This window comes from Lathamus discolor, chromosome 4 (assembly GCF_037157495.1).
Source record: "Lathamus discolor isolate bLatDis1 chromosome 4, bLatDis1.hap1, whole genome shotgun sequence".
In the NCBI taxonomy this organism is placed as follows: Eukaryota; Metazoa; Chordata; class Aves; order Psittaciformes; family Psittacidae; genus Lathamus; species Lathamus discolor.
Genome location: NC_088887.1, coordinates 38,178,573 through 38,199,743, shown reverse-complemented (window position 1 = coordinate 38,199,743; position 21,171 = coordinate 38,178,573). Strand labels below are relative to the sequence as shown.

Genomic DNA, 21,171 nt, shown 5'->3' with positions numbered 1-21,171 from the left:
CCCGTTACCCCTTGTCCTGTCACTACAGTCCCTGATGAAGAGACCCTCCCCAGCATCCCTATAGGCCCCCTTCAGGTACTGGAAGGCTGCTATGAGGTCTCCACGCAGCCTTCTCTCTCCAGGCTGAACAGCCCCAACTTCCTCAGCCTGTCTTCATACAGGAGGTGCTCCAGTCCCCTGATCATCCTCGTGGCCCTCCTCTGGACTTGTTTCAGCAGTTCCATGTCCTTTTTATGTTGAGGACACCATAACTGTACACAAGACTCCAGGTGAGGTCTCACAAGATCAGAGCAGAGGGGCAGGATCACCTCCTTCGAGCTGCTGGTCACGCTCCTTTTGATGCAGCCCAGGATACGGTTGGCTTTCTGGGCTGTGAGCGCACACTGAAGCCGGCTCATGTTCATTTTCTCATTGACCAGCACCCTCAAGTCCTTCTCTGCAGGGCTGCTCTGAATTTCTTCTTCTTTATGTATGCTCTGGTAGTTAAGCTTTTCTACCTAGAAACGTCTCCTTACTAGGCCTTTCTCATGTGGTCATACACTTTCAGAACAAAGAGTTATCAGGAAATGAATCAGGAGTTGCAAGAACTGGCAGAAGTTCATGGAAGACAGTGAATGGTGAGCTTGGTGCTCCTGAAGCACTCTGATGAAGCTGCTTGCAGGGCGATGATCGCCGACCCAGAAATTGTGACCTCAGTGTGTGTGACCACCAGCCCCTCCGGACTCACACACACACAGCCCCCACACCCCCCTCCCCCGTGCATATGCTGAAAGCTTCTTCTCTCTGTGCTGTGGTCTGAAGGTACATGAGGATCCTGCCCATAGGTGATGCATAGAGATACATTGCTGAAAGCCTTAGAGCTGCTGCTGCTGGCCAGTCAGGAGCTCCAGGTACGCCTTGAGCAGAGGCCGACTGAGGAGGGCTCATGATGGGGCAGGACATGGGCTGTTTCAGCTGTTCCTACCTTCAGACAGCAGTAGAAAAGACTGGAGGGTAGCCAGGCTTATTTGCCAGGCCAGCTGCAGCCACCGAGCTATGGATGTGGGATGTGGATGGCAGAACTGCTGTCTCAAAAGCTCCTGCAGGAGCTAATTATATCTGTACTGGTCTGTGGTGAGGCTGCCTGTTGCAGTAACTCTCTGAGAGGTGTTCCCTGCCTGCCTTCCTGTGGCTTCAGCAGGAGCCTGCTTCAGCAGCATCGCTAACAGCACCACAGCTGCTCATTTAGCAACAGGCAGCTACTGCCACTGTAGCCCCACTCCCAAAGTGACTGCAGAGGTGCATGCAGTTTAACAAGCCCCTCCAGCGCCTGTCCCACCAGTGTCCCCTCCCACCTGTTGTATGTAGCAGAGGTTTCCAGTGCCCTCCTTAAGGGGATGTGTTTCCTCAGGTCCCACAGGCTGCCCTCTGGGCGATGTGCCTCTGCAGCGCACTTTCTGGGGCTCAGTGATTCTTCATGTCCCATCCCCACCGTTCTCTTACTTTGCACATGGAAGAAGAACAGTTAGGCACAGGAGAGCCCCAGAGTCTCAGCAGAAATTGGGTGTCTTGGTGCAGATCAGCCCCTTCTTGCTTCTGACAAGCAGATTTAGTACCGCTGTGTGAACCAAACAGTAGGTCTAGTTCCTTGGTAGCTGCTGACTGATCACATACCAAATTGCCCCTGAGTCCCACTTACCGTCCTTGCCCAATGCCTCCACCCCTTGTGCACCTGGGGAGACAAAATTTATGGTACCGCTGCCAGGGCTATGGCAAATGTTGGGGAAAAAGGAGCCGGGAACAGTATTTCCCCTCCTCCCCTCTAGTTTTCTTCATGGACCAAAGGCCACTGATAAGCTTCCTGTGATCAGACGGGTTGTGGCTTCCCAGTATTCCCATGGGAACCAGGACCTTCAGGGGAACATGAGCTGCCCCAGGACTGGTGATCACCAGATGGTCCTACTTCTGTCCCCACCTCTGCTGTCTGCTCCAGCAGCTTCAGCTCCATGGTGGAAGCAGCAACATGCCTGTGTGTGGCTTTGCAAATCTCTTTCCTCCTCTGTGCAAAGCAGTGTGGTGCAAAGCACAGAAATGCAAAGCTGGGGGGGGGGTTGGTATAACAGGGTGGTGGAGAAAGGTGTCCTTCGGATAAAATCAGTGCTATATGGGTCAGCCCCTGCCCTCCAGCCTGCCCCCAGCACCAGCCTGCTCACCTGCTGTTTAGACGGACACAGATTTCCTGAGGTACTAGCCAGATGTCTGAAGACTGAGGAAAAACCAAAGCACATCAAACCTGATGTAGCTGGGTGCTTTTATCTGCAGGTAGAGCTGAGCAGCAGCAGGCTGGTTCCCAGCTGAATCTTTCCTTCTGTATCAAGCATAAATTCATCAGGTATTCCATTTCCTGGGAAAAAAAAAAAAAAAAAAAGAGCAGAATAACTCATTTAGAAATAAAGAGTAGAGCTATTTTTTCCCTCTGACATGGTGAATGCAATTACCTAAGGCATGGGAGGCTGAGATAACTCATCCAGCCCCCACTTTCCAAAGAAACCACCATCATTCTGTCAGAAAAGGCTTTAAAAGCCAATTCACATGCTGAATGCTAAAACATCGCCACATACAGAACCTGTCCTTATGATTTCCACGCACCAGCTGCAGCACTGCAATCAAAGCACACTCATAGACAGGGCAGAGTTCATTATTACCAGGGCCATATACACCACCACACAAGCTCCCTGTGTTTGCTGACCCTTCTGTTGCTGTTGGCAACTCTTTGTCCTTCAGGAGCAACTCCCAGGGAAGCAAAGCATACTGGTATTCTGTTACCAGCATGTGAGCCACACTGGGGCTGGGAAAGTGTGCATGGGGAAAGAGACCAAAGCTGTGCCTGGAGAGTTCAGTGAAGGGAAACCATAAGCCTGCACTTGCCTCCAGTTATAATCCCATTTGGGCTGCACCCTCCACTCCCACCTCCTGTGCCATTACATAATGGGGAGTGCAGTAATACTTTCAGCAATGCTGTTTCAATGGCAGCAGTCCAATTCTGGACTGTATTTTATCTTCTTTTTTTAATGGTGGGGTGGGGAGAGGAGGTTGGCAGAGGGGAGAAAGCATCAGTTTGGTTTGTCTGCAATCCCTGTTTTGCTTTGGGAGCTTTAGAGGACGGACACATTCTTCCATCTCCGCTAATCCTCCTCTGATACAGAGGATTTTCCTGCCATTAAATGATAGCTTGTGAGAAAAAAAAATGCCAACTTTTCAGAGACTGACTCGTATGGCTAATGGCAGCCTCATGAGCAGGAGGGAGAGCACAGCCACTGCCTGGCTAGGTAAGCAATGCATCCAAATGACTTCTGCTGGGAATTTTAGTTTCAACTTTTTGATGATAAGCTGGTTATGCCCCTCGGCACCAGCACCTATTTCCTGGGGACATGGCCAGTCTCTTACTGTTGGTGATCTTTTCCCACCTCAGATGATAGGAACCTGCCTTTGGAACCGCTGGTGAAAAGGATGCAGAGGAGGACCTGAAAAGGAGTTTTACAGAGCTGCAGGATTCCCTGAGAAGGTCAGTGGTGGAAGAAAGATACTCACCAGGAAGGTGCTGGGGACTTCTTCAGTTTGACGGTATATGGGAGAGGAGCTTTTTCCATCATCTTCCTTTCTAAACATAGATCTCATTGTGGGAAAATGATGCAAGGAAATCAGAGAGGATGAAACCTGTATCTGCTCTTCTTGTGTGTTTCTAGATCCTTCAAGTTTGCTTTCCAGACCTGAAATGCCACTAGTGAATAATCAAGGTAATGTTTGCCATCATTTTAAATGGTGAGTATACTCTTATTTGGCATTACCTAGTAACGGATCAGACAGGTCTTTTCAAAAGATGTAGGGTAAATGCTCAGTTATTGCAGTCATTGTTTCTTTACCCTTCTAAAAACTCTGCAAACATTTTTTTGGTCGCTCACTTTTCTTTTCAAATACTGAATTATCATAGTATTTAAAAGAGCAAAAGAGATCATCCCTGGGTGGAATTTTGTTTATGCCTTAACCTAATATTTTCCCCTTACTGCTGTATTTCACCCTTTTCCTTAAATACACATCTCATTTGAGACCCTCTGTGTCAGTAAGTTGGAGGCATCTTCCAGCTGCTGCCCTGTCTGCTACCACAGTGTTAAAAGCAAAGAACATCCTTTTTGGGAAAGGGGTAAAGAAGAAGAGGTGCAATGTTTCCAGCTATGGTGGTCAGAGGAGATCTGGTCAACAAAGCAGATGTGATCTCCTGTGCTCTGAGCAGCAGCTCTCCAGAGGGTTTGGTGAGGTTCAGATGAAGGATTCTTTCTGACTTCCTTTGCAAGAGAAAGAGGGAAAATGACTACAAAGGCTGTGGTGCTGAGGGGCTCCTACTGCCAAGGGGATGTTTCATCATTGGATGGTGCTTGAGTGCTTGTTTTCCATGTACTGTTCAATGCAAAGAGATACGCTTGTAAATAGAGATCTTAGAAGTATACTGTGAAATGCCACTATCAGAAGACCCAGATCTGGCCTTAAAAAAATCTTTTGTGTATAAGGAAAACAGGCTGGATATGGCTTGAGTACAGACATTTCCTTTATCAAGTGATTAAAGGACAATCAGGGAGTGGATTTCGTTATCAGCATGCTCGTTCTTACACTGCACACAGTGTACACAGCTGCTGGGGGAGATCTGCTCTGAAGGTCAGAGATGTGTCTGAGCTTGGGGTAGCTGTAGCTAAAGACCGAGCTTGTTTGGGACAGGCTCACACAGAGGACTGCCTATGCACATATGTCCCTCTGGATGTCACCCTGAGCCCATGCAAGGCTCTCATTCCAGCAGCAACACTTGGCATCCATCACTTTCCAAACAGCCACCTGAGGTTAGGCATTTGGGAACAGGCAAATCCTTAATCTGTCTGGCCCTCAGTTTATATAACTGCTTAATAAAAACAACACGTGCCCCTGTTTGCAAGCAACAGTGTGGACTGGTGCATAGGGTAGCAACGGAGGCAGCCCCTGGGCAGCCTGCACGAAGTAAGAGCAGTCTGAGGCCAGTGTGCTGTCCGCTCTCCAGTCCTCAGGCTCCTCACGTGTTGTCTGCTCAGGGCCTTGACTGAAGGAGACTTTCCGTTAGCTGTGCCTGTTAGATAAGAGCTCAGGAAAAGGGAGAAGAGCATAAAAACAAACAAAATGACAGCCTGTCTAAAATCCTTTCCACCTCTCAGAGTCCTTCACTATCATTTATCCTTGAAGTGATGCTGTTTTGCTAATACTAGGGTCACAATAGCGTGGCGAGTCTTGATGGGACCTGAATTTCAATAGAAGCTACAGCTAAAGTCCTTCTGGAATGCTCCCTCCGCATATCTAAATCCCTCTTCTACATGCAATGGCCAGGTTAGTTTGAACAGAATCAGGCTAGGCAGCTCCTGGGTTGATGTCCTATTAGTGGGCACCTGCCTAGCATCTGGTTTTGCAAGACTGCCCAAAGAAGTAACAGGTAGCATAAACTCACATACAGTTTCGTGCATATTACCTTCAGACAGAATGGAGAAAGGGCAGAGTTACTGCAGTTCAAACTGTAGGTTGGTTTATATGTTAAAGCTTTAGGGGCTGCAAAAATAAAAGTTTGAAGCTGATGCTTCCCTGGCATATCACCTCGCATGTCTGCCTTCATAAAAATGCCTATTGGAAATACAGCTGTAATGGGCAATTATTGTGCTGCAAACTGGCAGTGAGAAGCAGCCCAGCTGCTGGAAGGTTCCCTCTCCAGTTAGCAGGAGCATGGGGGAAAGCCTGTCCCTTGGCCCCTGGTGCCAGATACGCACATAGCAGCAGCAATGTCATCCCAGCAGTGCTGCAATAAAGTGGCTGTTGGTAAAACTGTTGGTGTCTCATGTCTTGCTGAAAAAAGTACAAAAGGATTATACTTGTGTGGGTGCTGATAAACTTCAGCAGAAAAACCAGGCAGTAGCAATACCACCATTTCCTGCTAGTGACTACCTGGAGAATCTGCTGGCGTGGCTATTCATTTTGTTGAGCAGCAGGTGGGATGTGCCTGTGAGAGCAGTAACAAAATGAGCTCTGCCTTCAGTTCTTCCTTTTTAATGAGTTTGTTTTGCAGATGCCTGGCTGACAGGATGTGTTTCCCCACAAAAATGCCTGTCCATGGGGGATGATGTTTCCCATTCCTTTCATCCTTCTCTGATTTCTCCCCAAGAGTTTTCTCCTTCTCTTCCTCATTGTACATCCACTTGTGTGGGACTAACTTGAAAATAAACCACAGCAGCTACACACGTCCCATGTCAGGCTGGTAAAAGGACAAAGCAGCTCCTCCCATCAAGCATGAGGCACGATGGTGACTGTCTCAAGAATTAGCAAAACAATAAAAACTGTGCTGGAGGTCCAAAGTATCTGGTCATGAAGAAAGCAGTTGAACAATATCTGTAAACTTGTTTTTCCTCATGCTGTTCTACCAATACACAGTTGGAATGTATTTTTAAACACTGTACTGCATCCTTAAGAGCTGGTAGTTCCCCTTGCAGTGCTACACCAGCTCAGGGCTCTGGTGGAGAAATGTTAGGTTGAATGAACAAAAAAAGAAAGAAGCAAAAGGCATGAATTTGACACGCCCCAAGCAACTAACTGATCGCCCCAGCCTACTGCCAGACTAGCGTAGACTGTCCTTCCCTCTTCCCCACCCAGAAGTAATGCAACCCATACACAGCTTCTGACCTTCAAAGCATCTCTGCCTGCTCCCTGGCCAAACCATGTCCCCATCAGCTTGCAGAGAGACCAACCACAGAGACACTGAGATCTACGTGTGTCCACCTCTTGGGGACAGCAATTAATGAAGGATGATATTCTAGATGATGTGTTTACACACACACACACACACACACACACACACACACACACACACACACACAACCACACACACACACACACACACACAACCACACACACACACACAACTTCTTAGAAGGTTTAAAAACCCAGCAGATTTTCAGGAATCTTTCACGAGAACTTCCTGGTCAGCACTGAGGGTGACAATTACCCTGGCTAGAAGGGAGGCAAAGATAGCATAATTTCTTTTTCCTGTTGTGACTAATATATTTGCATCCTGATTCTCTCCTCCCATCCCTCCATGGGGGTGGCATGTTCCTCTCTGACAGTGATCCTTTGGGTCCCCCATGTCCATGCGGTGTGGGCCTGTGTGCGCTCCTGCCCTGCCAACTGCGTGTGCACTCAAGAGCGGAGCTGCTCCGTCCTCTGCGATCGTGTTGGTCTGGGGCAGATCCCTAGCCAGTTCCCTTGTGAAGCCTCCTCTATCAACCTGGACAAAAACAGCATCAAGTTCCTCTCCGAAAGGGCCTTTGGGACCTTGCCTTCCCTCAAGTCCCTGTCCCTCAATCACAACAATATCTCCTTCATCACCCCAGGGGCTTTCAAGGGGCTGCCCAGCTTGACTGAGCTGAAGATGGCCCACAATGAGTACATTCGCTATCTACACACACGGACTTTCACTGCCCTCAAAAGGCTGGTGAAGCTGGACCTGGCGGACTGCAACCTTTTCAACATCCCTGACAGGATCTTCATTGAGCTGCCTGCTCTACAGGAGCTCTTCTGCTTTCAGAACAACTTCCGGAGGATCCCAGGTGCCATCAGGGGCATGGAGAACCTGACCCACGTTTACCTGGAGAGAAACAGGATTGAAGCGGTAGCCTATAACTCCCTGCAGGGCCTGACCAAATTGAAATACCTGAATCTGCAGGACAACAAGATAAATGTAGTTCATGAGCGAGCTTTTCAGGGCTGCCAGAAGATGGAATACCTGTATCTGAATGACAATTTGATCAGCGAGCTTCCAGAAAACTCCTTTGATGGCCTGAGGTGCCTGAAGATGCTCAACTTGGGGGGGAATTTTCTTAGGAACATTTCCAACACTTGGTTCAGGGACCTGGGGGAGCTGGAGGTCCTCTACCTGGACCGCAACAGGATCAACTACATTGAGGATGGGGCTTTTGAAAACCTCACCAGCCTGGTTGCGTTGCACTTGAACAGCAACAACCTGACAACCCTGCCCTTTTCTGTCTTCCAGCCGGTGTACTTCCTTGGGCGGCTGTACCTCTTCCGCAACCCCTGGGAGTGTGACTGCCGCATCGAGTGGCTGAAGGAGTGGATGGAGAATTACAGGCTTGTCAGGGATATTCCCTGTGCCTCCCCCTCCTCAGTAGCTGGGACTGACCTAATGGACGTGCTGTATGAGAGATCTCCAGAAGGTTACTGTCTTGACCCGGCTGAGCTAAATGTCACATCTGAAAGCCCGACCCCAAGTGGAGAGCCTTGGTCTACCACAGAGAGCAAGTTCAACAGCCTTATCTCCAAACTCTTGCTCCAGATGGGCCTTTCTGAAGAGGTGGCAAATACCACTGAAGTCTACAGTAACACCACACAGCTGAATGGATTGACTGATGGGGTTTCTTCTGGGGTGGGGGAAGACAGAATGGAGGCTGTCTCCTTCTCTTTTTACCTTCCGGCCCTTTTTACAGTGATTGTTTGGCAATGCAAATAGTCCAAGTGCTACATGAAGCATGGGTCCTGCATAAGAGTTCCTGTACCTACTCAAGTCATTAGGGAGAAGTTTGTATTATGAGCCTCCAATACATAACTGGCTCCAAACTCTCCCATGTTGGGTTGGTTGGATCTGGCTCCTGATTCTCTTGGGAGCTGGTGGGATGTGGTTCAAGGCTGGGTTACACTCCAGGTGAGAAACCTGTCCTGTGGGCTCTTAGAGTCGCCCAAACACTTCACATTGCTGTGTGGAAGATGAGCAATGAAAGGATAGCTGTAAGGTTGAGTTTCACTTAGAGACATGCAATGTCTCCTGCTGGGAGCAGAGGGAAGAGCAGTCTGTACGGATGGCGGTGCGGTACTCTGTATTCTGTTGGGCCAACTCCAGTTGACCAAACTGTCCACTTTATAAGAGCAAGACAAGGCATCAAAAGCACCTCTCTCTGCATATCCTGACAGACACCCACACCCACAGTGGGTGCTTCTAGATGCTGACAAACTGATTTCCACCAGCATGTGTGGGGGGAACAGGGCTGTCCTGAGCAGCATCCAGGGATGCAACACTAGCCCTTGTGAACAAGAGAACAGCATCTGGGGATGGCACCTGCCCCAGGCGGGGCTGGGATGGGCACATTCTTCTCTGGGGCAAAGCTATTTAAACTGAAGAGCTTACTTACTAACATTGTTTCAATGTGTTTTTATTTCTCAGTTAGTATATTGCTTCAAGGAACATATTGTTTTTATTTGTAGATTATTTCATGGCATGAAAGGAGGGGCAGAACATTGTAATGACAAATGCATCCACACCCTGCTAAATATTTTGTATTTCCACCACTAACGTGTACCATATAGCATGTTATATTATGCTGTGCAAACAACTATGCCATCATTTTCTTTCATAGAATCATAGAATGGTTTGGGTTGGATGAAGCCTTGTGTGGGATGGTTTAGTGTGAGGTGTCCCTGCCCATGGCAGGGGGGTTGGGACTAGATGATCTTAAGGTCTTTTCCAACCCTAACCATTCTATGATTCTATCATCTAGTTCTCCAATCCCCCTGTTACGGGCAGGGACACTTCACACTAGACCAGGTTGCTCAAACATGTTTTTCTTTGAAATCCTTGATGAAAGCTGCCAATATGATCAGAAATAATTATCATGCTTTATGTGTCAGAGCACATTAATAAAACACTTCAATATTTTGCTCACAAAAACAAATTAACTGCTCATCTCCCCCTTTTTATTTTTGAGATCCTTGAATTATTCTGGTAGTTTTTTTATAGGCTACTCAAATTAACACACATGAATGTCCTTTTTATGGTCTAGAGCAAATGGCACACTATTTATTGCAGCACAAAAAACAGACACTTTAACTTAGAACATGACAGTGCTTACATTTGTGTTAAGTAGTAACACTTTAAAAAATAAGTGACTATATAGAAATACACTTCTGTGATATTTTAACTGTATTAAATCATTATACATGGCTTATCATACTATGATGTACATGTTCATATGAAATGATAGAATATATACAATCTTTTATTACTGCTAAGATGTCATGAAATAGGAATAAAAATGGAAATCAATTAAAAACCCCTATCAAACATTTTCCTACCCCCTTTTTTTCCACTCACCCCTTCCTTTCATGTCCAATTCAACATAAATATGACCACTCCAGCCCTAGTTTGGTCCCTGTGGGTGCTGGTGTAGCAGTGTCAGAGTGGGAGCTGCCTTGTCTCACGCTCTGCTAAGGCTGTGGTTCAGTATGGACAACACGTTGGCTAAAACCTACTGAGAGTAGCTGTCTTTGCCTCTGGCCGCTCCCCCAGTCACACACTGGTGAGTACCCAAAAACGTATGCAAAGGACAGATCAGCTAAGGATGGACTTCGGGCATAGAACAGCTGAAAAGTGGTGGGTAATGAACAAATTAATTCATGAAGATCTTTTTTTAGCAGCTCCTGTGCCCTTTTACATCTGGGATTGTCTGGGAGAACTGGGGAAATAAATAAACTTCTTCAAAGAGGGCTCAACCCTTCAGCAAAGGTACCTTGGGTCAGGTCTGTTCATTCTGTTCAGCCCTTGGCCTCAAGTAGCACTGGCCCCCCAGCACATTTGTAAACAACCCTATGGATGGTCCCACAGCCCATAGGGTTGTTTAAACAGCTCTGGAGAAACCAGCATCAGCTCATGCGTAAAATGACTGTGTGATCCTGAACTACTGGAGCAGCTGCTGCAAGAAACAGGGAAGCTGTTTTTTTGCCTGCAAAAAGGAGGGAGGCATCTCCAGCAGCTTCAAGATACATGCTTTGGGGCAACCTGCTTTGGTCTGCAGCACTCTGTCCAAAAAGATCTACTGCTTTCTAATTAGCACCAGAGACTTCTAGAGGAAGGCTGAGTACAAGGGAAACCAAACCCTCCCTGTTGCAATGGCTCCTCAGCTATCTGTAGCTCGACCACAGTATTTTCCCCAGGGAAGAAGAATGCCAGATGGTTTGATAAATGCCTCTTTGACCTGTTCTGTGAACTAAATTCAATGAGTTTGGATTTCCAGGCTATTTATGAATCCATTAATCTTCTTAAGTGCTAAATTCATCTGTGTATTATAAAAGGCTGTTTTTCAAACCTAGTCCAGCCCAGTGCTGAAGAGGCATATTATGTTAAGGATGCCTTTACAGGGGCAATATTTCATCCTGTCAGGGATCAATAGGCTTGGCACAGATGGGAGGATATTGGGCACAAATGGTTGTATTTCAGTTCCTATAAGTACGGATGCCTCATGAGTGAATTGTTTTTATAGCCCACATTTTCATTTTCTGTGCCGAAATACATTAAATCTGAAGATCGTCTTACTGTGCAATTGTTGAGCATGGCTTTGAAGTTAATTAGTGCTTCAAAGATGCTTTTGCTTTATCTGCAAGAATGGCAGATCTGAATGTGAAGCATCTTAAAATGTAGGTTTTAGCAGAGATGGCACTGTCAGGTGACAGACAAAGGGACTGTATATCATACTTTATTGTGTGACAATGGGGCCAGTGACCTTGGACACCAATGATTTGAAAATTTCTTTAGTCAAATACCCTAAGTACTTGCCCCAGAAAGCTTTCCCTGTGCTGCTGTAACAGAGCTGTGGCCGCCTAGAAAGTGCGTGGCTGGCCTTGTGCTGCATGTAATGGGCTTTCAGCTTCCTGGCAATAATGGGGACAGACTTCATGCTCGCCTGCTCTGAAATCCTGCTCTTCCCTCTGAGCCAAGAGATCAGCAACGTGTGGTTCCAGCAGGACAGAGCATCTGGCATGTGAGTGCTCTGAGTCAATCAGAAGTCTGTGAGTCTGTGCATTGGTCTCCCTTTGATCCTCTCTTCTCTGTGTTGCTCTTTCCTTGTAACTCCATCCAGCTTGGGCATTGTCATTAGCATGTGCCTACCTGGAAAAGCAGCAGCATTCTCCAAAGGGCAGCAAAATATGGCTGCTCAAAAGCCCTGAAAGGACTTCCAGCACCACAAAAGCTTGTATTAGACTAGAAGTACCTGGTTCATTTTCATGATCCTGGTTTCTAAGCTCTTAGCAAAAGGCTTCTTGTTTCACTGAATAGATGAGTAGACGTCAACTCCTCATAACTTTTTTTTTTCCCCCTAATTTTGCATCTCTTGATTAGCAAACAAGTTAAATTAAGGATCTACCTTTTGCATGAATAATTTGGGTTTATTTTCTTAGACTAGACTCCTGGTCCAAATTGTGCTTCAGGTGGTAAACATGAACCAGCTGTTGGTTACGATTCCATGGCACAGCATCCTTTCACAAACCAATTCTATTTTAAGAGTTTGCTCCTGGACTAAGACACCACCAGAGATCTCACAGAACTGCAGGTCAAGCCCTGCTGAGATGCCAGTCTCAATGATGAGGGTGGTTTCCAGTCCTGTCCTCAGTGTGAGATGCCATGAATTTACTTGAAGCAGTGGGGAGGGATGGTCATAAGTTGTCTGGTGTTAAAATACACTTCATAACTGAAGTTTATTGAGAGCTGGTATTCCCCAGCTGAAGCATTTGAGGTCTTGGGAGAAGGCAATTTGTTTTAATGTATGGTACCTGTTAACATGGTGCTCTTCACTGGCACAGGTGATTTTTACGCTTTACAACAGTTGCTATTAAATTAGAAGGAAGAAGTAGTCAAAGTAAATAGAAAAAAGAATTTGGATATCATCTCCTGGACTCAGAATTCTGCCTGTGTTACATTCCTAAGGGTCCTACTTGGTGTTTAACATCAACACTGCTATGCTCCTCCTTTTTCTTTCTTTACATTTATAGCTACTGCTAGTAATCTCCTGTGAAATGTATTGGCTTTTTGCTAATCTTGTGGAGTCTTACATTGTTTTTCTGCTTTGGAAAGAAATAAGTCCAGGAGGACTCAGGAATCAAGGTAAATAAAGATGACTTTTGCTAGAAAGGCAGCAGATACCGACCAGCTGAGACTCAGGAACTCTTATGTATTTTAGCTAATTCTTGTCTTTATGACATCTGGCTGCTAGCTCTTAAAAACCCTAAATCTTGATTTGTTGAGTTTTCCCTTGATTTCAGGTGGAACCAAATCAACTGAGTTACAAGTTTCTTATTGCAGAAAACTGCCGTTCCTTCTTTATATGAAAGTATATGAAGTCTATGAAGTCTTGCAAGAAAATAACCTGCAATGATCACCGCTGCCCCAGCCTGAGCTTCACAAGACATGGCTAGTCTGGGTGAGAAAAGAACACTTTCTAGGTACACGAAGCATGCCTTTCTCAAGGTCTGCTTTTGCAGAGTCAAGGAACGGGCTTTGCACGAACACTAATAATATTGGTCCTTACTTTCCCCCCCCCAAATCTGATGGAGGCCCATGGAGTTTGAAGACTCTGCTGCAGTGACCTCCAAAACAGTTTTAAAAGAGCTTTATGGAAAATGTCAACCATGGAATAAAGACCACAAATAATAAAAAGCATATCACAAGTATTACTTAAAAGCACAAAGTTCTATTTTTTTTTTTTTTTTTGCAAAACAAAAGAATGTTCATGCTGAAAATGCAGAAAGTCTAAGATGCAGCTATGTCAAGGAACACTATCAAGTGGCCAGCTGTTGGGCACACTTTAGATTTTACATGATGAAGCAGCACCTATAGGTCAAAACCTAAACATGCACAAAATCAGCACCAGAAGTCTCTTTGTCTTGGGGCAAAGCTGGTCTTTTAAACTCTAATAAAATGATGAATACAAATATGCCAAATAGATACTTCTGAACAGAGAATATCTTCTCCAAAGCTTGATTTTGTTGACCCTGTGGTTAGTTGAACCAGTCTGATCTTGTACTGTGTGGTCAGACTTATCCTTGAATGCAAAACATTCATTACTTTGGCAGTTTTTCTCACCTTTGACCTTCACCACATTCTTTGATTTTTATTGTACTTCCCCCTTAATCTCTCCCTCTTTTAAGGATGAATTTAAAGTTTATTCTTAACTTGTATAGCATAAATCTTATATTCTCTATGAAGAATCCCAAAACATTTTAAATAAATAGACAAAAAACTTCCATTAGCTTTATTACACTCACCAATCCCATGGTTTACCTCATGTACATATCTTATTTATTTACTTTTTTGGATTACCAGCTAATTTTAATTTGTGGTTGTTCAGCATCAAAGACAGAGGCTTTGACCTGTGCCAGGAGCTTCTTGTTGCGGCTATAGGTTTACAATGAGACAAGCTTAAGGTATTCTTCTGCCCCCTCCTTCTTTCCCCCTGTCCTCCTGTTCCAAGCCAAAATTTGCCTGTGCCCTTGGTGGACTGCTGCACCAGGCCTGGCTGTGCTTGAAACTGGATCACCAAAATGTCCCAGTTGAAAACAACAGCTGTGCCCTCTGCTTTTTTTTATGGTTAGAAACCCAATTATTTCCCCTAAAATTTTATGAGCCAGGTAGGGCATAAGTAGGTTAAACTAGGGATAATAATAAGAAAATTGCTGCATTTGAAAGGGGGACAAGCTAAATTGGAAAGACTGGGCTCAACTGCTGATTTGCACCATATGATTTACCTGTGCTGGCATGGCTCTGGTTTGAAGATGCACGGAGAGGTGTTCTCTTTTTTTCAGGACACAAATATATTAATAACTGAATTCAAGAAACACTTGAGCAAAATAGGTCCTACACTATAGTCTAAGACACACTGTAAAAATAATCTTATTCTAGGATTTTAATCATTAACTCTTGTCATCAGCTGTACTTGGTGCAGAGAGCTTTTTTTGAGGCTGACATCATTGCAGCTTGTCTACCTTGTCCTGTATCGCCCCTGAAACAATAGATGAGCAGCCCCTGAGTTGGTTGCTTACATGCTTTTATTAAAATGATGAACAATGAATAAACATCTAATAACTGATAAGATCTGATGGTGTACTATGAAAATGACAGCTGGGAGTTATGTCACTTAGCTGGAACAGTGTCAACCCGTGCCTTGGTCTAATGAGAAAGTAGGAGCATAATTCTGCGCAAGGACACAAAGTCTTGTGGTGTGGGATCCCACAACAGAAAGCTGTGGTTGTGTGGGTGTCCTGGGTTCACCAGTAGCAGTTTTTCTCCTTCTTAGTAGCTGGTGCAGCGCTGTGTTTTGACTTCCAGCCTGGGAACAGAGCTGCTAACACTGATGTTTTTAATTGTTGCTAAGTAATGTTTATTCTGGCCAAGGACTGTGAGTCTCATGCTCTGCCAAGGGACGAGGGCAGGCCGGGAGGAAGCAGAGACAGGACACCTGACCCAAGCCAGCCAAATTGGTATTCCATACCACAGCACGTCATGGCCAGGGAGGTAACTGGGACTTACCCGGAAAGGCACAGCCTCTCTTCGGGGGGAGGGGGGGGGGGGCGGGCAAACTCATTCGGTGGTGGTATTGTATTCTCTTCTCTTGTTATTTTCTCTTATCATTATTATCATTGGTGGTAGCAGTAGTGATTTGTGTTATACCTTAGTTACTGGGCTGCTCTTATCTCAACCAGTGGGAGTTACATTCTCTCGATTCTCCTCCCCATCCCTCCGGGAGCGAGGGGGGCGGGGGGGGGGGGGGTGAAGGAAAGAAAGAGGGAGAAAAAAGGGAGGGGAGTGAGTGGACGAGCTGTGTGGCTTGGTTTAAACCACAACAGTGGGATTTTCAGAGAGCTTCAATCCAATGCAGCCTGTAGCCCAAATGAGGTGGAGGTCTCAGGCAGTGATTCTATTCTCCCGCTCTCCTGGGCTAGCACTAGCATTTGCACAGCTGTGTGATAGCTGGATTAGGAACCACTGTCCCTGGGTCAGTTTTGGACAAAACTGGTTTCCTGAACTGCCTCCTGGGGAATGAGAATATGGGTAAGGGGCTGTTCCCATCAGTAGCAATGGGGATGGATAGCATAGATCCATGGGGGCTATGGAGCATAGAGGGTAGGGACCATAGTATAGCACAGATTTCAGCAGCCATGTAAACACAAACCTTTCAACTCTGAGAAGCTTGTCTCTGAGCACTAGAGCAAGGGCTGCACCAGCTGGCTGTTAACCCCTGGGAGGGGCTGAGCTGTCAGCATTCATGGAGGAAGCAAACTGGGGGGCTGGCAGGAGATGGGCCGAGGCAGAAGGCAGCAGCCAGGGCTCCCTTGCCTGGGGGAGCTGCCTTGCCTGCCAAGACCTCTGCTCCTCACAGCCCTCTTGGATGCGAATAGACCTCGTGTCTGCCCAGGGTGGACAGATAAAGCAGCAGAGGACAGGCAGCAAGGTCTGGATCTGGCATGTGTTTGCTCTAGCTCTGGATGGGTGAGATGGGATTTTGCTGGGAGCTCTGTAGGACCTGCCTGTAGCTGACAGCACGTGGGGACTGTGGGCATTAATTATTGAGTAATGGTTTTATTTTTTTATTTCTATTTTGCTTAGACTGAAGGTTGACTCATGGGCACAGGAATACAGGGTATTAGGGAGGCTTGGGCTTTGCAAGAGCAGACAAGGGGACAAGCAGGGTTTCCTTGATGCAAGCAAGGCGGCACTGCATGCCTGGCGGGATGAAGATTTGCTGGAACTCAGAGGAAACAGCATGCAGGCAGGTGTAAAAATATGCATAGCTCGGTGGGGTTTTACTTCTGGGCTTTTGATGCTGAAGACAAGGCTGAGTGCACAGTGCCAGGAGCAGGCAAATTGGCAAACATGATAAATCAGTAACAAAAGACAGCTAGCTGTGTGTGTATAAATCGGGATGGAGTTGGCAGTAGCAATTCCTCACCGTACTGAAAGATTATGTCTCAATGTGCTGTGACATTAAGATAAATCTCTGTATATACACTGTATAGACAGACACTTTCTTGATGTATAAGACTGGCAGAGTCAGAAGACAAAGTATAGGAATAAATGATAAACTTGCAGTCAGACAAAGCTTCTTGTAAATATCTGTGCCGAAACAGGTGATTGATTATTTTAATAGGCAAAAAGTAGCGCTGAAATTTTCCGACACAGTTTTTTTTTTTTTAGGCCAGTAGAGCTTAAAGTGGGCTTTGATGAATTCCAAATTACTTGAAAGCCAGGTAATTTGGAGCAATGTGACAGATAAAATAGATGCTGACATATGACATAGGACAGGGTCATAGGCCGAGGTGAGCGGCTCCAGAGAGGAGCCCTCAACCCCGGAGCGAGGGGGAACCCCCCCGCCCCGCAGCCCCCGCTCGGAGCCGAGAGCCCCCGAGGGAGCCCCGAGCCCGCCCCAGGCCCTGCCCAGGAGCCGCAGCCCCGCCGAGGCGAGCAGGGGCTCACAGGGGGCGGAGCCAGGAGGGACGGCCCCGCCCTCCGCGGGGAGCACCCGCCCCGGGGAGCCAGCGCTCGCCTCCGGGAGCTCTGCCCCGGCTGCCCCGGCGGAGGCAGCGTCGGCCCCAGGCAGAGCCGATGGGAGGGGAGGCTGCAGCGCGGAGCTCGGGGGCAGAGAGCGCCTGCACCGGGGTCGTGAGGGGAGGGCGCGCCACGGGCAGGGCTGCGCTCGGTGCCCTGGGGGAGGCCCTCCTGCAGCAGGGGCTGAGCCGCGGGGCGCTGTCAGTGGCTGGAAGGTGTCGGGGAAGCTGGGAGGGAGCTGGGCTGCCTGCTCCGGGCCTGCGCTGTGCAGGGGCCAGAGGCGTCCATCACGGCGCATACAGGAAAGGAGGAGGACATTAATCCAGGAAGCTGGGATCTAGTAACAAAAAAAAAAAAAAAAAACAACCCAAAAACAAAACAAGAAAAAAAAAGACAATTAAAAGCAAGGGGCTTCCTCCAAAATCCAGTGTCCCCACACAGAACCGCTTCACATTGCTGCAGGAAGCTAACGAGGAAACACCACACCAAATTAACAACCGGCTGATGCACCAGTAAAGAGGATCACTACTGGTGCCTCCAGGAAAAAGCCATGGGTCATAGCGGTAGGTGCAGCTACTTTGAAGGGCATGGAGGCACCCATCTGTCAGCCTGACCCAGTCTCAAGGCAGGTGTGTTGCCTACCAGGGGTTCGCATCAGGGGATGATCCTGGAAAGGACCTTAACATCATCAAGTTCCAACCCCCTGCCATGGGCAGGGACACCTCACACTAAAGCATGTTGCCCAAGGCTCTGTCCAAGCTGGCCTTGAACACTGCCAGGGATGGAGCATTCACAGCTTCCTTAGCCCACCTGTTCCCGTGCCTCACCACCCTCACAGTAAAGAACTTCTTCCTTATACCTAACCTGAACTTCCCGTGTTCAAGTTTAAACCCATTATCCCTTGTCCTATCACTACAGTCACTTATGAAGAGCTGCTCTCCAGTGCCCATACAGGCCCCCTTCAGATACTGGAAGGCTGCTATGAGGTCTCCACGCAGCCTTCTCTTCTCCAGGCTGAACAGCCCCAACTTCCTCAGCCTGTCTTCATACGGGAGGTGCTCCAGCCCCCTGATCATCCTCGTGGCCCTCCTCTGGACTTGTTCCAGCAGTTCCATGTCCTTTTTATGTTGAGGACACCAGAACTGCACACAATACTGCAGGTGAGGTCTCACAAGAGCAGAGTAGAGGGGCAGGATCACCTCTTTTGACCTGCTGGTCACGCTCCTTTTGATGCAGCCCAGGATATGGTTGGCTTTCTGGGCTGTGAGCGCACACCGAGGCCGGCTCATGTTCATTTTCTCATCAACCAACATCCCCAACTCCTCTGCAGGGCTGCTCTGAATCTCTTCTCTCCCCAGCCTGTAGCAGTGCCTGGGATTGCCCTGACCCAGGTGTAGGACCTTGCACTTGGCATGATTAAACTTCGTAAGGTTGGCATCATCCCACCTCACAAGCGTGTCAAGGTCCCTCTGGATGGCATCCCTTCCCTCCAGCGTATCAACCGAACCACACAGCTTGGTGTCATCGGCAAACTTGCTGAGGGCACACTCAATCCCACTGTCCATGTCAGCGACAAAGATGTTGGTCCCAACAATGACCCCAACAACATCCCTGGTCCGAACCCCTGGTCTCCAACCAGACATTGAGCCATTGACCACAACTCTCTTGTGTGTGGCCATCCAGCCAGTTCTTTATCCATCGGGTGGTCCACCTATCAAACTGATGTCTCTCCAGTTTAGAGACAAGGATGTAATGGTGGACGGTGTCGAACGATTTGAACAAGTTCAGGTAGATGATGTCAACTGCTCTGTCCCTGTCCCTCAGTTCTGTAGCCCCATCATAGAAGGCCACCAAATTGGTCAGGCAGGATTTCCCCTTAGTGAAGTCATGCTGGCTGTCACCAGCCACCACATTGTTTTTCGTGTGTCTTAGCATGGTTTCCAAGAGACTGCTGCAAGATTTTGCCAGGCACAGAGGTGACACTGACTGGCCTGTAGTTCCCTGCATCTTCCATTTTCCCCTTCTTGGAAATGGGGGTTATATTTCCCTTTTTCCAGTTGTCAGGAACTTCACCTGACTGCCATGATTTTTCAAATACAATGGCCAGTGGCTTAGCAACTTCATTCACCAGCTCCTTCAGGACCTGCGGATGGATTTCATCAGGTCCCATGGACTTGTGCACATTCAGGTTCTTGAATGATGATGATCTCAAAGCTGATCCTCTCCTACAGTGAGGCCTAAGGTCTTCATTCCCCCAGTCCCTGCATCTGCCTTCCAGTACTTGGGCGGTGTCTTCAGAGCATTTGCCAGTGAAGACTGAGGCAAAGAAATCACTGAGAACCTCAGCCTTCTCCAGATCCAAGGTACACAGTTCTGTTTCCTTCCGGAGAGGGCCCACGTTATCCCTAGTCTGTCTTTTGTTTGCTACATACCTATAGAAGCCCTTCCTGTTATCTTTCACATCCCTTACCAGATTCAGTTCTAACTAGGCCTTAGCTTTCCTGAGCTGGTCCCTTGCTTCCCAGACAACATCCCTGTATTCTTCCCAGGCTGCCTGTCATCACTTCTACCTTTTGTAAGCCATTTTTTTCCCTCCAAGTTTCCTCAGCCGTCCCTTATCCATCAATGGAGGTCTCTCCTGGCCCTTCTGGCACATTTTCTTCTAGTGGGGACACAACACTCCTGAGCTTGGAGGAGATGATCCCTGAATGTCAACCAGCAGTCTTGGACCCCCCTGCCCTCTAGGGCTTTATCCCATGGCACCTTACTAAGAAGGTTCCTGAAGAGGCCAAAGTCTGCTCTCCTGAAGTCCAGGGCAGTGAGCTTGCTGCATGCTCTTCTCACTGTCCCGAGGATCTCAAACTCAACCATCTCATGATCACTACAGCTGAGGCTGCCCTGGAGCATCACATTCCCAACCAGCCCCTCCCATTTATTAACCTGCCAAATCTGCCTGTCCTTTTAAAAGTCCTCCCCTTTGACCTGGAGGATCAATGGAAAAACTGAGCCCCAGAGCCCCTAACCACCTCTCCCAGGGCTCTATTGTCCTTCTTACTGATTCCCAGACTACTGCTGTCAGTATCGCTGGCACCCACATGGACCACAAGAAGTGGGTAATAGTCAGCAGGACTTAGAGCAGGCAGCCTCTCCGCAACATCCCTGATGTGAGCCCCTGGTAGGCAACGCACCTCCCTTGAGACTGGGTCAGGCTGACAGATGGGTGCCTCTGTGCCCTTCAAAGTAGCTGCACCTACCGCTATGACCCATGGCTTTTTCCTGGAGGCACCAGTAGTGATCCTCTTTACTGGTGCATCAGCCGGTTGTTAATTTGGTGTGGTGTTTCCTCGTTAGCTTCCTGCAGCAATGTGAAGCGGTTCTGTGTGGGGACACTGGATTTTGGAGGAAGCCCCTTGCTTTTAATTGTCTTTTTTTTTTTTCTTGTTTTGTTTTTGGGTTTTTTTTGTTGCTAGATCCCAGCTTCCTGTATTAATGTCCTCCTCCTTTCCTGTATGTGCCGTGATGGACGTCTCTTACCATGTACCTGCAGGGAAGACTTTTAGAGAAGCACTCTGCTGATGGGACCAGAATTCTCCTACTGAGAGTTACACCAGAAGATGGAAAAATAAAAATCATGTTTACCACAGTTAGGAACATGGTCCCCTTCCAGCCAACCTGTTCCAGCCTGGGATTTGTTTCCTTGCTTGACGTCAGTCTATATATCTCCCTCTCCAACACTACTCCAACTCAGTGACTGA

General features: G+C 47.5%; 1 protein-coding gene across 1 annotated transcript; it reads left to right on the top strand.

Annotated features, from left to right (window-relative positions):
* The first annotated feature begins 3,755 nt into the window (after nucleotides 1–3,755).
* NYX (nyctalopin) lies at nucleotides 3,756–9,437 on the top strand. Its single transcript, XM_065675714.1, has 2 exons — nucleotides 3,756–3,801; nucleotides 7,161–9,437. The coding sequence occupies exons 1-2, from the start codon at nucleotides 3,780–3,782 to the stop codon at nucleotides 8,558–8,560; spliced, it is 1,422 nt and encodes a 473-aa protein (XP_065531786.1). The 5' UTR covers nucleotides 3,756–3,779; the 3' UTR covers nucleotides 8,561–9,437.
* Nucleotides 9,438–21,171: the final 11,734 nt, after the last annotated feature.